The sequence below is a fragment of the Ursus maritimus genome, unplaced genomic scaffold, assembly GCF_017311325.1.
Source record: "Ursus maritimus isolate PB19 unplaced genomic scaffold, ASM1731132v1 scaffold_1, whole genome shotgun sequence".
Lineage (NCBI taxonomy): Eukaryota > Metazoa > Chordata > Mammalia > Carnivora > Ursidae > Ursus > Ursus maritimus.
In genome coordinates, this window is record NW_024423343.1 from 60,702,427 (window position 1) to 60,720,130 (window position 17,704).

General features: G+C 35.4%; 1 protein-coding gene across 1 annotated transcript in view; it reads left to right on the plus strand.

Annotated features, from left to right (window-relative positions):
* Positions 1-17,704, plus strand: part of FASTKD1 (FAST kinase domains 1) — a 41,626-nt gene that overhangs the window by 905 nt on the left and 23,017 nt on the right. Inside the window, exons 3-6 of the mRNA XM_008687090.2 lie at positions 1,855-2,206; positions 3,934-3,999; positions 14,216-14,341; positions 16,528-16,926. Of these exons, the coding sequence (XP_008685312.2) occupies positions 1,855-2,206; positions 3,934-3,999; positions 14,216-14,341; positions 16,528-16,926 (943 nt within the window). The remainder of the gene's footprint in view (positions 1-1,854; positions 2,207-3,933; positions 4,000-14,215; positions 14,342-16,527; positions 16,927-17,704) is intronic.

A 17,704-nucleotide genomic window follows, 5' to 3' on the forward strand; every position in this document is an offset into this window, starting at 1 on the left:
TCCCAAGTCCCCTCCTTTGGTTAAATGACTTCCCCAAGGTCATTTATCTGGGGGCAGAACGGGGGACTTGGCACGTTGGTATTCTAGTCATTGAGCTGCTTCCGTTTTCTGTTGTGGGTAGACCGGAGAATCTTGAAGGTACCCTTGCTATGTACAGGATTTTTGTGTATGTGTGTGACCCAGGTTGGCTTGGGTCAGCATGCTGTACTGATAGCCACAAAGTACCAATACTGTCTTCTTTTCTTTTCTTTTCTTTTCTTTTCTTTTCTTTTCTTTTCTTTCTTTTCTTTTTTCTTGTGAATGGACAGCTTAGCATAGCCATAGAGAGGAGTCTGAGGCAATCTTAGTATTGGTTTTGTTGATGTCAGGAGGTGTTCCAAGTGGAAAGAATGGAAATAACAGGGTGATAACCTCAGCTTCACAAGTACTAGAATAGTTTTTTAACCTTTTTGAAAATAGCTTTTCTTACCCGTAAAATGCAAATGATAATATCTGCCTGATAAGTTAGTTCAGAGAATTTAATAGGATAATATATTTTAGAAGTCCTTTGTGAAAGTTGCAGAAGTGTTAGATGCTATGATTTTAGTCCCAGCTTTTCTGTTGTTACTCAAGTAGAAATATAAACATTTATAATATATTTCTAAAATAGATATCCTTTTTCATTATTATCTTTGTTTCTTATATTACTTCATCATGTCTTGATACATTTCTTGATTTCTTTATATTTCCGATTGGAGCTTTAATCATCTTGCTTATTGGTTTCAACTGATCTAAGATCAGTAGTGACTAAACCATTTGAGTTCTTTTTAGAGTACCAGAAGAAAGGAACGAGAAATTATCCTGAAAGTAAATATACCAGAAATTATCCTTCTGAAAAAAATTTTTAGAAAAAAAATTTATTTATTTTAGAGAGAGAGTGTGCGCATGCAAGCGGAGGGAGAAGCGGAGGGGGAGGGAGAGGGAAAGAATCTCAGGCAGACAGGGTGCTAAGGGCAGAGCCCGGTGCTGGGCTGGATCCCACTACCCTAAGATCATGACCTGAACAGAAACCGAAAGTCAGTCACTTAACCAACTGAGTCACCCAGGTGCCCCTGAAAATATTTATTTATTTATTCATTTATTTTGTAAAAGGTTTTATTTATTTGAAATAGAGAGAGAGCATGAGTTGGGGGTTGGGGGCGGAAGGAGAGGGAGAAGCAGGCTCTCCACTGAGCAGGGAGCCAGAAGCAGGGCTTCATCCCAGGGGTCCTGGGATCATGACCCGAGCCAAAGGCAGATGCTTAACCAACTGAACCCCCTGAAAAATTTTTTTAAAAAAAATGTATGGCTCTGAATTAATGGCTGTTCCTTGTAAAAATGTTAAAGGTGATCTATTTATTTATTGCAAATAGTTTGACTCATTTGTTTAAAGAGATGGTTCCGAGTTTAGGATTTTTTTCCCTTCTGCTTTTGTTGTCAAATTTGAAAACTATATATATGTCAGATTTAACAAACATTTTTTCAGTGGAGTGCAGAAAGAAGTCCCTTTTCCTGGACACTTAGTTTTGAACCAAATCCTGCTGTTTGCGTCAGACTAAGAACAAAGTCTCTAGTTAATGCAGAAAAGCTTGTTACTTTAATTTGAAATTTGGAACCAATTTGTAATTAATAATATTAGGATAACCATGTTTAACCAATCCTTTTATAGAAGCTGCGTTTTGGAATGGGATTTGGAGTTATCATAATGGAAGCAAAATACGTGAAGGAAAAATAGTTACCTTTTTTATCAGTGTATTGCACCTGACTACTAGTTGCAAATGGTTTTCATTGCCTAAGAAAATTTATGATATAAATGAAGAATTACCTTTCTTTTAGACTCATTGTTTGTAAATATGCTTCGCCTAAGAGCTATTTGTCCGTTCTCCTGGAGACTGTTTCAATTTCGAACCTGCAGTTGTAAACCACTAATTAGCCAGATGATTATGTGTACAGATGAAGAGCAAGTATTTGATCTTATTGAAAAAAACAAAACCATACTTTCAGAAAAACAAGTGGAATGTGCATTTAATATACTTTGGCAGTTTCAAAACCAGAAGACCAGCTTTTTAAAAAATGTTGAATGTATCAGAGACCATCCCCAATTTCTTACTCTTCATAATGTAGCTACAAGTCAAAAGGAATTCGTGAATGATGATACCCTGGTGAATGTGTTGTACATCACACAACAGTAAGTAATGTACTTTTAGATTTTATAGAAATGATTGTAGTTTATTTCTGTATTTTAATTTTCTAAAAATCTCTTTAAAATGAAAAACAATGCGTTTTTTTTCTGTAAATAGTTTTCCTAATCATCTAATATTTTTAAGATGTTTAGAGGATATTCTTTGATTGTATATGTATATCAAATATCCTGTTGTGCAACCTAAATATATGCAATTTTTATTTGTTAATCATAATTCAATAAAGCTGGGAAAAAAAAAAAGAAATTTTACATTGTTTGGAAGGGAATCCAGCCTTCAGAAGAACTGGATTTTCTAAATAAAGTATTTAGCAGATATATAAGAGAAAACACACAAAAGCTGCGGTAAGTCTGTTTCTTAGTCTCATTCATGGAAAAACAGCGGTTTTCTCACATGATTATCCAACCCGTATATCCATATACATTTGCTTTCTTAGTGGGCATGTTAACTTGGAAAATGATAAATAAGATAAAATTAAACAAGTCTTTTTTGCAGGATTCCTCAGAGCCTTTAATATGTTAATATATATTATAAATACCTAAGTGAGGTCAGTTTCCAAACTTACTTAACTACAAAACATTGTGTTAAACACCTCATAAGACTCATGTCCGTTAGGCAAATGGAGAAAAACTGCTTGGTGATGATTTGTCTAAAAGCTGTATTTCTATGTTTCCCTCCTAAGTCATATTTTAATAATGAAAGGATTTCAAGAATAAAATATAATGTTGTTTTCAAGTTTTAAAAACAGCATGTAGTTCAATTTTGCTTCATGACTCAACCTGAAAGTCTTTGATTTTTAGGAGACAAACTAATATAGCCTTAACATTATAAAAATGTTGAAATTGGTTAAAAAGAGATTTTTATACCACAAAATACAGTATATATGGTTTAGTTATATAGAAGGTATTCATTGTTAATGAAGATATACTGGAAGAGGGACTCTTATATGCTCTAGTGGTACAATACATATCAAAAAGTATAAAAATACCCTGGATCCAGTAATTTTGCTTCTAGGATTTATCCTAAGAAAGTAATCTGAGATACATATAAAGATTATTGTACATTGATACTCATCTCAACATTATTTATAATATTGAAAAACTAAAATTCTAAAAGTAGATGTGTCTTTTTATAGTCACATAAGGGAATACTATGCAGTGTTTAAAAATTGTTGTGAACAGTATGTCATGGGCAGATGTCCATAATATAATGTTAACTTACTGAAAAAGGCAGGATATAAAAGTAGAAGAGAAATATGTGTATTTCATATGTGTGTAGAAAAGATAACTGGAATGAAATGCTCCAAATTAATGATCGTGGCTATTTATGAGTATAGACCTATGAATGATTTTTAGTACCCTATTCAAGTTTTTCTTTATTTTACAAACTCTCTCCTATAAAAATATTTTTATAATCAGAGCCAATTAATATATACCATGTGTACTTTTAATATAATATGTATCACTGAACATTTTCATTGATCAGTGGAAAACATTGAACAGATAAAAGAATGAGAGAGGCATGGGATAAAATGTGGATGTTTATTATAGTGTATCAAGGAAACAATATTAAAATGGGAATGGACCAGAAATAAGGACCAAGGGTACTATAACTTGAGGTTCACTTTTGCATTATAATTCTTACTTACACAATTGTTTTTAATAATTTAAAAGTGTTTATATATGGAAAATGATTTTCTCTTGATTCTATTGAGGTGTGCTACTGTGACCCATGACCTGGTTGCAGCACTAGTTACAGAAGCATGGAGAAGACTGGAAAGGCAAGTACTCTGGGTTCATCATCTTGATCACAGTTATCCTATTCAAGGTTAGCTCAGTAAAATCATGTTTTAAGCTGCTGCCTACCTATCAAGCTTCACTGAAAAAAAAATGTAAACTCACTTAGGTTGAGGATTTGATCATGTAAAGGAAGATAATAAGGAATGTGTATTTTCCTTAAGAGAGAAAGAAAACTCGAATATTTACTCTTTAAGAGTGGAAACAGTGTCCTTTTCCAGATATATAATTAATCAAAATATAAGTAAGGTGCAGTAACAGCTATTTGGCTTTTTGAATCTTCTTTTCTGGAAGATTCTGCTTCAGAAAGAAAAGATTCAAGGTGCTTGGCTGACTTAATTTGTAGAGCATGAGATTCTTGATCTTGGCATTGTGAGTTTGAGCCTATATTGGGGGTAGAGTTCACTTAAAAAATTAAAAAAAAAAAAAAAGAAAAGATTCTCTGAGTGATAGGCGAGAAAAGAAGACACCAGTTTACTAGAAGGGGAAACTATTTAACATTGTTTAACAGCATTTGTAGGTACTTATTTATCACTTCCTCTTTACGGAGAGGGAGTGAACATAACTCATAGGTGACTTAGAAGTTTTAAAGTTTACTGCTGTGAATACGATCAGATCTCTTTCCTGTACATTACTATATTTGTAGCATGTTGCCATAATCAGTAATCATCTAGAAAAATGTAAAATGTGTTCAGGGTATTCTTATGAGTACAGAGAAATCTATTCTATACAAAAGTGTATTATTTGTACTATAGAAGAATATGTGAGAAACTCCATTTATTTAAAAAAAGGGAGATAATAACAGACCTTACTTTGGAAAATGTTTAGCTGTTTCTGAATTTTGAACTTTTTCCCATAGCGATTCAGCATAGCCTATATCCATTACTAGTGGAGCATAACAAATGTTAGTGAAGAAAGGGAAAATCAAAGTGGCAAAGAGAAAGGAGGATTTAAAAACCACAGAACAGAGAGGTGGTTCAAGATGGTGGCACAGGAAGACCTTCTCACTCTACCAAGGGCACACCAAATCTAGATACCTATGGAACGACTGTCTCTGAAAAAGACCTGAGGACTAGCTGAACAACTCCTCCACAACAAATGATCCAAAGCCACCTCGAGATAGGTGGGAGAGGCAGAGACATGGTCTCACCAAGAACCTCACTCCCGACTCAGTGACTCACAAGAGGGAGAGATCTAACAAATATGGAGTGTATCCCTGAGGAGTGAGGGGTTTGAGCCCCACATCAGGAACCCCAACTCCTGGGACCTGTACCAAAGAGATGAGCTCTCAAATGTGTGGCTTTGAAAAGCAATGGGGCTTACATCAAGGAGACCCAAGGGTTGTAGGAAACTGGGACTCTGCTCTTAAAGTGCTCACACAGACTTACTTGTCCTGGGACCCAGCACGAAAGTAGCAGTTTGGAAGTGCCTAGGCCATATGTGATGGATTCACTGGGTGAGTTTAAAGTGCCTGCCAGAAGGACAGGGGTCTATTGGAACCCTCTCTGTGGCTAGAGGCACTGGTGGGCACCATTTCTGCACTCTTCTACCTTGCTAGCACCAGCACTGGCAGGTGCCATTTTTGCACTCTCCCTCTACCTTGTAAAAGCTGTTTGCGCTGCCTTTGTGCTCTTCTATGGCTCTGTCCCACCAAACCTGTTGGGCCAGCTTGCCCTGGCCCAGTGCCCCTCCCCGCCCCACACTGTTAAAGCTGGTAGGCAGCTTTGCCTTGGCCTGGTGCTCCTCCTTGGCCCTGCCAAAGCTGGCAAATATGGCAGTCCATAGAAGGAACACCCTTTGAACACCTGCCTCTGGTGTCCAGGGAAGTTTGTGTTTCTGGGACTCATGGGACTGAACCAATCAGAGAGTTCTTGGCAGGCTAATACCCACAAAGCACTACACAGATAGCTGACTGAAATATCCCAGTCTTCCTGTGACTACTCTTTCAAGACTGAAGAGATAGCTATTTTGCCTAATATATAGGAACAGACACCAAAAGTCAAGGAAAAATGAGAAAACAAAGGAATATGTTCTAAATGAAAGAAGAAGATAAAACCCCTGAGAAAATGAAACAGAGATAAGTAACTTACCTGATAAAGAGTTCAAAATAATGGTCATAAAGATGCTCACTGATCTCAGGAGAAGAATGGATGAACACAAAACTTAAAGAAAGAGATGGAAAACATAAGAAAGTACAAACAGAAGTCAAGGGAACTGAAGAATATAGTAACTAAACAGAAAGACACACTACAGGGGTTCAACAGCAGACTAGATGAACCAGAAGAGAGGATTAGTGACTGGGACCAGGGGAGTGGAACTTACTCAAAAAGAGCAGCAAGAAAAAAAAAGTAGAGTTAGCTTATGGGGGCTATGGGACAATATCAAGTGACATAGTGTTCTCATAATAGGTGTCCCAGAAGGAGAAGAGACAGAAAGGGATAGAAAACTTATTTGAAGAAATAATAGCTGAAAATTTCACTAACCGGGGGAAGGAAACAGACATTTAGATCTAGGAATCAGAGAGGTCCAAATAAGATGAACCCAAAGAGAGTCACACCAAGACACATTATAATTAAAACGTCAAAAGTTAAAGAGAGAATCTTAAAAGCAGCAAGAGAAAAACAGCTTGTTATGTACAAGGGACCCTGCCCCCCCCCAAGACTCTTATCAGCAGAAACTTTGCAGGCCAGGAGGGAGTCACGTGATATATTCAAAGTATTGAAAGCGAAAAAAACCTTCCAACCAAGAATACTCTACCCGAGAAGATTATCATTCAGAATTGAAGGAGAGAAAGTTTTCCAGACAAGCAAAAACTGTACAAGTTCACCACGACTTATAAGACATGTTAAAGGTACTTTAAGCTGAAAAGACAGGCCAATTGGTAACAAGAAAACATATGAAAGTAAAAATCTCTCTGGTAAAGGTAAATATATATATTGAGGGTAGTAGACTAATCACTTATAAAGTTAGCATGAAGGTTAGAAGACAAAAGTGGTAAAAATAAGTGTAACTACAACAGTTAGTTAAGGGATATACAAAATAAAAAGATGTAAAATATGACATCAAAAACATAAAATGTGGGAAGGGGAGTAAAAATGTAGAGTTTTAGAGTGCATTCAGACTCAACTTGTTATTAACTTAAAGTAGACTGGTATCGATATATGTAAGCCTCATGGAAACCACAAAGCAAACATGTATGGTAGATATACAAAAGATCATAACAATGGAATGGAAACATAACACCAAAGAAAGGCATTAAGCCGTAAGGGAAGAGAGCAAGAGGAAGAAGGAGCAGAGAACTACGAAACAGCCAGGAAACAGTTAACAAAATGACAATGAGTAGATACCCATGTATAATTATGTTAAACATAAATGGACCGACGCCCACTTCTGGCTCTGTGGCTTCAGCATGATTGCTTTAAGTGTCCCGAGGCTGCACAGCAGTGTGGTGGCTTGGGTGGGCAGCCAGTGACAACTCCAGTGGGTGCCAGTCTGGGGAGAACTGGGGGACTAGAAGATGGGCTGAATCTTCACCGGACTGTTTTTCTCCACCCAGGCAGGGCCTGGCTGCCAGCCCCTCTGGCTGTGGGTCCCATACAGAGTTCCCAAACTGGTCTTACATAGGTGACTGCCCTGCACTTCCAGTGAAAGGCTAGCTTTGAAGAAAAGCCCAAAAGGAGAAGTTTGCAAGACGAGTTGTACTGCTGTCAGAATAAATGGATACTGAATTACAGTCATGGCAACCTAGGCAGCAGGAGAAGTTGCAGAAGGAAGAAAGGAAGAGAAGAAATGCCCTTAAACCTGAAGGAGCTCTACTGCAGAACCCACTACCAAGTCAATAAAAAGCAATTCCTGTCTCCCTTCCCCAGCCTCTCTCTGGCTTTCTTTTCTATCACCTATATGCCTCATCCTAGCCAGAAAAGAGCCTTCATGTTCTCCATCTGTCTTCAGAGCACAAGATCACTGCCTAGAGGGGTTGGCTCAGTGCCTTCATCCCTGGCTGCATTCCAGTTCAGCAGAATCTTGGTCTGGGATACTTACCCCTTTTGCAGGCCATTAGACTGGCCCAACTATGAACAGTAGCTGCTCTGTGAACATGAAGAAGGGGCAGCAGTTTTCCTGGTTTTAGCTAAGGACTTAAGTCTTTAATAGCCCATACACAGCTCAGTCTGCGTGTGGTTATTCATTTAATAAATGTTTTGATGAAAAGGGCAACCCCTCCCCTATAAATGGACTAAATTCTTCAATCAAAAGATATAGAGTGGCTGAATGGAGCAAGACCCATCTATATGCTGCCCATAAGAGGCTCCCTTCAGATGTATCGACACATACAGGTTTAAAGTGAAGAGATGGAAAAAGTTTCATGCAAATGAAAACCAAAAGTAAGCTGGGGTAGCTATACTTATATCAGACAAAATGGACTTAAAACAGACTGTAATAAAAGAAAAAGATGGGCATCACATAATGCTAAAGGGCTCAATCTAGCAAGAAGATACATTTGTAAATATTTGTGTACCCAATAGGAGGACCTAAAAGATAATAAAGAAATAAATTAGACAAAGATGAATATGATATCATTTGTATATGGAAATCTAAAAACAAATGAGTAAACAAAACAAAACTTATAAATGCAGAGAATAGATTGGTGGTTGCCAGAGGGGAGTGGAATTGGAGGATGGGCAAAATAGGAGAAGGTGGTGGGCAGGAGGTACAAACTTCCAGTCACAAATAAGTCATAGGGTTGCAGTGTACAGCATGGTGACCATAGTCAATGATATTATGTTACATATTATGTAACTTTATATGATGACGAGAGGAAACTAGACTTATTGGGGTAATCATTTCACAGTGTATATAAATATCAATTCATCATGTTGTATACCTGAAACTAATGTAATGTTAAATGTCAATTATACCTTGATAAAAAATAAAATAAAAACCATGGAACACAAATGACACAAATACATGGAGGTTAAATAACATGTTACTAAATAATGAATTAATGAACCAAGAAGTCAAACAAGAAATCAAAAATTACATTGAAACATGAAAATAAAAAAACCAAGTTTCCAAAATCTTTGGGATGGAGCAAAAATTTTAAGAGGGAAGTTTATAGTAATACAGGCTGACATCAAGAAGCAAGAAAAATCTCAAACAATGTAACCTTACACCTAAAGGAGTTAGAAAAAGAAGAACAAACAAAACCCAAACTGAGCAAAAGGAAGGAAATAATGAAGATTAGAGGAGAAGTAAATGATATAGAAACTAAAAATACACAATAGAAAGATCAATGAGGGGCGCCTGGGTGGCACAGCGGTTAAGCGTCTGCCTTCGGCTCAGGGCATGATCCCGGCGTTCTGGGATCGAGCCCCACATAAGGCTCCTCCACCATGAGCCTGCTTCTTCCTCTCCCACTCCCTCTGCTTGTGTTCCCTCTCTCGCTGGCTGTCTCTCTGTCAAATAAATAAATAAAATCTTTAAAAAAAAAAAAGAAAGATCAATGAAACCAGGAGCTGGTTCTTTGAAAAGATCAACAAAATTGATAAACCTCTAGCCAGAGTTATCAGAGAGCGAGAGAGGGAGCCCAAATAAACAAAATCAGAAATAACAACCAACACCACAGGGGGTGTCTGGATGGCTCTGTCAGTTAAGCATCCAGCTCTTGATTTTTGGCTCAGGTCATGATATCACGGTTCTGGGATCGAGCCTTGTGTCAGACTTCATGCTTAGCAGGGAGTCTGCTTAGGATTTTCTCTCTCCCTTTCTTTCCTTCTGCCCTTCCCACCGCTCATGCTGTCTTTCTGTAAAATAAATAAAGTCTTTAAAAAAAAAACCAACTCCATAGAAATACAAGCAACTGTAATAGAATATTATGAAAACCTATATGCCAACAAATTGGACAACTTAGAAGAAATGGATAAATTCTTAGAAACATATAACCTACCAAAACTAAAGCAGGAGGAAATAGAAAATTTGAACAGACTGATGACCAGCCATGAAACTGAATCAGTAATCAAAAACCCAAAAATCAGAAGTCTAGGACCAAATGGCTTCACAGGCAAATTCTACTTAACATTTAAAGAAGAGTTAATATCTATTCTTCTCAAACTTCCAAAAAATAGAAGAGGAAGGAAAACTTCCAAATTCATTCTATGAGGCCAGTATCAACGCTGATACCAAAATCAGGTAAAGACACCACAAAAAAAGGGAACTACAGGCCAATATCTTCTCATGCATATAAATGCAGAAATCCTCAATGAAATATTCGCAAATCAAATTCAGCAATACATTAAAAAAAAATCATACATCACGGTCAAGTGGGATTTATTCCAGGGATGCAAGGGTGGTTTAATATTCACAAAATAGTCAACATGATACATCATCAATAGAAGAAAGGATAAAAACCATATGACCATTTCATTAGATGGAGAAAAAGCATTTGACAAAGTACAACATCCATTCATGATAAAAAACCTTCTGCAAACTAGATCTAGAGGGAACAAAGCCCAACATAATAAAGACCTTATATGAAAAACCCACAGCCAACATCATACTCAGTGGTAAAAAACTGAGACCTTTTCCCCTAAGGTCAGGAAAAGACAATACCACTTTTACTCAACATAGTACTGGAAATCCTAGCCACAGCAATTAGACAACATAAAGAAATAAAAGGCATCCGAGTTTAAAGGAAGAAGTAAAACTCTCAAAATTTGCAGATGACATGATATTATATATAGAAAACCTTAAAGACTCCACCAAAAAACTACTGGAACTGGTAAATGAATTCAGTAAAGTTGCAGGATGCAGAATGAATGTGCAGAAACTTGTTGCATTCTTATACACTAATAATGAAGCAGCCGCAAGTGAAATTAAGAAAACATTCCCATTTACAATTGCACCAAAATCAATAAAATATCTAGGAATAAACTTAACCAAGGAAGCGAAAGACTTGTACTCTGAAAACTGTAAAACACTGATGAAATTCAAGATGATGTGAAGAAATGGAAAGACACTGATGCTCATGGATTGGAAGAACAAATACTGGTAAAATGTCTGTACTACCCAAAGCAATCTACAGATTTAACGCAATCCCTATCAAATACCAACAGCATTTTTCTCAGAACTAGAACAAACAATCCTAAAATTTGTATGGAACTACAAAACACCTCTAATAGCCAAAGCAATCTTGAAAAAGAAAAACAAAACTGGAGGTATCACAATTCCAGATTTCAAGTTATATTACAAAGCAGTAGTAATTAAAACAGTATGGTACTGGCATAAAACTAGTAGATCACTGGAATAGAACAGAAAACCCAGAAACAAACCCACAATTATATGGTCAATTAATCTTTGAGAAAGGAGGAATGAAAGTCAAATGGGCAAAAGACAGTCTTTTCAGCGAATGGTGTTTTGAAAGCTGGACATCCATATGTAAAAGAATGAAATTGTTCCACTTTCTTTTTTTTCACCAAACACCAAAATAAACTCAAAATTGATTAAAGACTTAAATTTGAAACCTGAAACCATACAAGTCCTTGAAGGGAGCACAGGCAGTAATTTCCCTGACATTGGTTATAGCAACATTTTTCTAGATGCATCTCCTGAGTCAAGGAAAATAAAAGCAAAAATAAACTATTGGTACTACATCAAAATAAAAAGCTTCTGCACAGCAAAGGAAATAATCAACAAAATTAAAAGGCAGCTTACTGAATGGGAGAAAATATTTGCAAATGACATCCGATAAAGGGTTAGTATCCAAAATATATAAAGAACTGATACAATCGAACACCCCAAAAACAAATAATTTAATTAAAAATGGGCAGAAGAAATCAACAGACATTTCTCCAAAGAAGACATCCAGATGGCCAACAGACACATGAAAAGATGCGCAACATCACTCATCATCAGGGAGATGCAAATCAAAACTACAATGAGATAATTCCTTACACCTGTCAGAATGGCTAATATCAACACAAAAAACAGATGTTGGCGAGGATTTGGAGAAAAAGGAACCCTCTTGAACTGTTGGTGGGAATGTAAACTGGTGCAGTTACTGTGGAAAACAATATGGAGGTTTCTCAAAAAGTTAAAAATAGAGCTACCCCATGATCCAGTAATGGCACTACTGGGTATTTACCTCCAAAACACAAAAACACTAATTCAAAGGGATACATACACTCCAATGTTTATAGCCCCATTATTTACAATAGCCAAACTATGGAAGCAGCCCAAGTCTCCATCAATAGGTGAGTGGCTAAAGAAGATATAGTGCATTTATACAATGGAATATTATTCAGTTATAAAAAAGAATGAAATATTACCATTTGCAACAACATGGATAGAACTAGAGAGTATAATGCTAAGTGAAATAAGTCAGAGAAACAAATACCATATAATCTCACTCATACGTGGAATTTAAGAAACAAAACAGATGAGCAAAGGGAAAAGAAAGGAGAGACAAACCAAGAAACAGACTGTTAAATATGGCGAACAAACTGATGGTTACCAGAGGGAAGGTGGGGGAGGGGGGTTGCTAGAATAGGTAACGGGGATTAAAAAGAAAAACAAAATCAGCAAAACACAAACACCTCTCCAAAGCCAAGTAGAAACCTAGGGCAGAAAGGAAAGGATTGACTAAAATGCAGAAGAAACAACAGGCTATTTATCTGTAGACAGAGGGGAGCAGGATCATCACTGGTTATTATTTTACCCCATCTTACGCCCTTTCAGCATATTGTTTCTTAAAGTATAAACCATGGTAAATTTTAAAAATTGTGGTTATATATGGGCGAGCTCTGTTGGCCTTTGTTAATATGTGCTGGATTAAATTAAATGTGATCAAACAATTCTCTGGGCTGAGAAATTCTACATTCATTTACTGAATTGTGATTTTAGTAAATCTCATGACCTAACCCATCTGTCTTCTCATCTCCATTTTTGCATTCTCTATCTGCAACTATCTTTCATTGAGAGTAAGGAAAAATACCTTATTTCTTTTGTGAGCAGTCCAAACTACTGGATTTTTGGGTTAAATTTGGTCATTGTTGACAATGGCTCAAGTTTTTAAAATTTTTCTTTAAAGCAGCATTGTTACATGTATTATGCAGCTTGAACAAATCAGTTGTAAAATAGATGCTTTTTTTGTTTTTCTGTTAAAGTTAAATTACAAATGTACGGTTGTACTTCCTAGTCAATCAGACATTTCTTTTTAATTTTTCATTTCAAAATAGCTTAGAAGATTTTATTCTATATGATGTCTTTTATTTTTTCATAATGATATTTAAAAAAATTTTAAACTCTCATTTGTACTTCCTATGTAGAATTTTTAATAGTGTCATAAAATAACATTAACTTCTGGTTTTTTGGTCTCTGTGGCCTATGATGTTAATTTTTTGTTACTACATTAGCTATTAATCAATGATTTTGTTAAAATGTTTATAAATGTTATATAAACATAACTTGTAATGATTCAAATACAATACATTATGGGTTAACACTGTATGATGGATCATATAGCAAGGGTAATCAGCATGTATTTGAAATAGCATATATTTGTTTTAAAGATTCCTCCATGATTTACATGATTCAGTTGTTTGTTCTTTTTTATTGCTGTGTGGTATTTTATGAATATGTACAATTTATCTGATATACTTTTGATAGATATTTAGATTGTTTGCAGTTTTTTGCTATTAACATATTGTGCTGCTGTGGACTTTCTTATGCTTGTCTTAGTGAATGCAGAGTCTTTTTTTTTCTTTTTCAGGACTCTTTTAAAATCTGTAACAATTCTCCTTCCCTCTCTTTTGTCTTGCCATTTACTTGTTGAAGATATGGGATCCTTTTTCTTACAGAAAAATTCTGGAGTTTTTCACAGCCTTGTTATAGTAGTGGTGGTTTTGTTAATGTACAAGCTTATGTTGAAATTGATCTGTCACCTCAAAAAATTAACAGATAAATGATTCAAATAATTTCAAGTGATTTTTTTCCTTTAAAAAATCTTTTAGTAGTATCTGACTTTTTAATTGTTAGCATGGGTTACTTTTATAATAATAAAAAAATCTTTTAAAAAACATTCCTTTTGTATTAGTAATGTATTAGTAGTATATTAATACTTCTGATTGCTTTTTATTTTATAATTGTGTATTGTGTTTTAAGTGAAAGTAAGTAGTAATTCTCTCCTTTGTATATTTCCTTTAATAGGTTTGATATTAATGTGCTGTCAAAATTTTCCTCTTGCCTAGTATATCAACATTTATATTTCAGTCCATTAATGGGAAAAATAGCTGATATTGTACATAGGAATCTGGAAACCATAGAGGACTTAAGGTAAATGTATTTAAGGTAAATATATGGTAGAGAGATTCTGGGTTTTGGATGCACACACACTTAGATTTGCCACATACTACCTATGTGACTTTAATCTCTTGAAACTTTAGTATCCTTATCTATAAAATAGTACTACTTTGGAATCTCCTTTGCAATGTTGCTGTGGGAATTAGAGATAAAGTATATAAAGTAGAACATTAAGGTATTGTTGAGATCTGTGAAATATTTGAGATTTTACTTTACTTGCAAGCTAACAAGTTTGCCTGCCCCCAGTGACCTCATTCAACTTTAATTACCTTCCTAAAGACCCTGTCTCCAAATATAGTCACATCGAGGGCTAGGACTTTAATATGTGGAGTTTGCAGGGGGACACAGTTCAGTTTGTAGCATACATCAGTGTTCATAGCAGCATTAGTCATAATAGTCAAAAGGTGGAAATAACCTAAGTGTTCATTGATAGATGAATGGATAATCAAAATGTGGTATAGAGCTGCAATGGAATATTATTCAGCCTTAAAAAGGAAGGAAATTCTGACACATGCTGTAACATGGGTGACATTGTGCTAAGTGAAATAAGCCAAACATAAAAGGACAAATATTGTATGATTCCACTTAAATGAGCTCTCAAAGTAGTCAAATTCATAAAAGCAGAAAGTAGAATGGTTATTGCTAGGGGCTGGCAGGGGTAAAGAATTGAGAGTTACCGTTTAAATGGGTAAGGAGTTTTAGTTTAAGAAGATAAGAAAGTTCTACAGGTGGATAGTGGTAATGGTTGCACAACACTGTGAATATACTTTATACCACTGAACTGTATACTTAAAAATGTTTGGTAAATTTTATGTTATATATATTTTCACACATTAGCAAAGTAGCTTGTAAAAGCAGAGAAAATAAAAGTCAGTGTGAATTTTTTTTAACTTTAAAAAGTTCTTATAGACCCCTTTGAGAATCTAATAAAATCTTTGGACATTTCCCTGCTCAAAACTGCAATTACAAATATACATACAATTAAAAAAATCATTTCAGAGGGTTTATGGTTAAATGAAATAGCAATGTTAAGTTACTAATTAATGGTGCTTAATAGTAACATGAAACATTTTAGAGAAGTCAAAGTATTGTACAACTGGGTTTTTAAAATATATTTATTTTATTGGAAAGGTTGAAGAAATTTGGAAACAAAAATAAATGCAAACCGTCCCCCTATCCTAGTGGTTGAGATAGTTTTAGACTCACATTTTTATGTCTTTTCTGTAGATGTTTTATAATTATCATCCCTAAACATTTGTTATATACCTTTTCCGTTTTGCATTCCTTATTCATTATGGGTGCATTCTTGTATTTGTGGTTTTCTGATTTTTGTATTATGTAAGACCTGTGTTTTGAAAGCAGGGACCTCACCTTTGTTTGTAATTTTGATGTCTCCCTCAATGCCTGGAAGAGTGATTTATGTTCCTTAAAAGTACTTTTTAGTGAAGAAATATTAAATGCTACCTTATGTTCAGTACTTACTGTCATATGTTACTATCTACCTAGCATGAGACATTAAAAAATACGAAAGCATTTATTAGTGAGAAATATCCTGCCAAGATTTTTTTTTTTAAGATTTTTTATTTATTTATTTGACAGAGATAGAGACAGCCAGCGAGAGAGGGAACACAAGCAGGGGGAGTGGGAGAGGAAGAAGCAGGCTCATAGCGGAGGAGCCTGATGTGGGGTTTGATCCCACAACGCCGGGATCACGCCCTGAGCCGAAGGCAGACGCTTAACTGCTGTGCCACCCAGGTGCCCCTTGCCAAGATTTTTATTAGCAAGTTATAGATATACAGAGAAAGGAGTAACAAAGTGAAGTCTAATGCCAAAAATATAAATTGAGACTTTTAATGTTGTATTCATGGGCTGTTGGTCCAAAATGATTTCTGAGTGAATTTCACTAAAATGTTTTCCTTCAAGGCACTTATTTATATAATGAGATATTATACACACTCAACAAAAGATATTACAATTTTTTTTTTATCTAAAGGAATTTGATTACTAGGAGGTCTGCTTCAAGTCCCATAGAATATTTAAAGGAAAAATTTTGTGGTATAAAACCCATAATATTTTAACTAGTTCTTTTCCATTTTAGTCTTAGAATTGTTCTTTATTCTTAAATAAGGTGAAAATCTTTGCATCTTTTTCCTTTTTAGGTCCTTGTCTGTATTGATGGTCAGCATATCTTCTTTAATATCACAACGTTTTCAAGAACAATTAGTGCACAAAACAGGACATCTTTTTGATACCACAGATTCTTCCCAAGTCAATGTTGCAAGAAGAATAGTACAATTTCTTCGAAATACTAAATATAGTTATTACCCACTATTAGAAAGGTGCAATAAAGTGTTTTTACACAATATGAACCACCTTGATTTGGACTCCATAAGTAAAATACTTAGTCTATATCACTCTCTACAGTTTCATAGTTTTGAATTTATTAAAATGGCTAACAAGAGGCTAACTGAAATGATTCCTCTGTTTGATCACCCTGATGGCTTTGTAAAACTGTTTGTAGCATTGGGACCCATGGCAGGACCTGAAGAAAAGAAACAGTAAGTTCACCTAAAAATGCTTTACTTTTCTTGTAACTGCATGGAGGCTTGCAAGCTTAGACCTCCTTGCCGTAGAAGGCACACATATCACCCCCTGCAGCCCTGGAAGGGAGAATAATCTCTTATGTATGGTCCTTGATTCCTTCTCTGATTGTTTTAATTTACATCTCAAACTCTTAGTCTACTGTTAAATTCTGAGAAAAGGCCGATAACTCCATGGTGTTGGCCAACACAAGAGAGGATGAGGGAGATGGATATTCTTTGTAAAGAATACCACTTAAATGTTTTTATTGTCCCTTCTTGGGCCATCTGATTGACTACACACAGAGAAAAGACTCTTCTACCTCCAGTATAGGGTGTAGAATATTCAGAATTATAATAGTCCTAACAATGGACCATTCTATTCTTTGTTGTCTCTATATTCATCATCAAAGGCATTTCTTAAGCACCTTGGTAAATGTTCTCTTGTCAAGTTGGAGTGAATTTCATCTTTTTCCTATCTTTTAAAAATTCCCAGTTTTGCCAGATATTGATGCAAATAGAACTGTTTGGGATATAAAGATGGGCAAACATTAATACATAATTACTAGGTATGAGCAAAGAGATAAGTATGATTAGTAGATTCCGTTAAGCAGGGGTTCCAAGAGTTGCATAATAGAGGTATCTACGTCATTACTCTCTTACCAAAAGATTCATGGAGAGTTTTATTTTTAAGGGTCCTTTGAATTATATGAAGACTTTTAAGGATACATTTTAAGAGACTGTATCAAGATGGAAA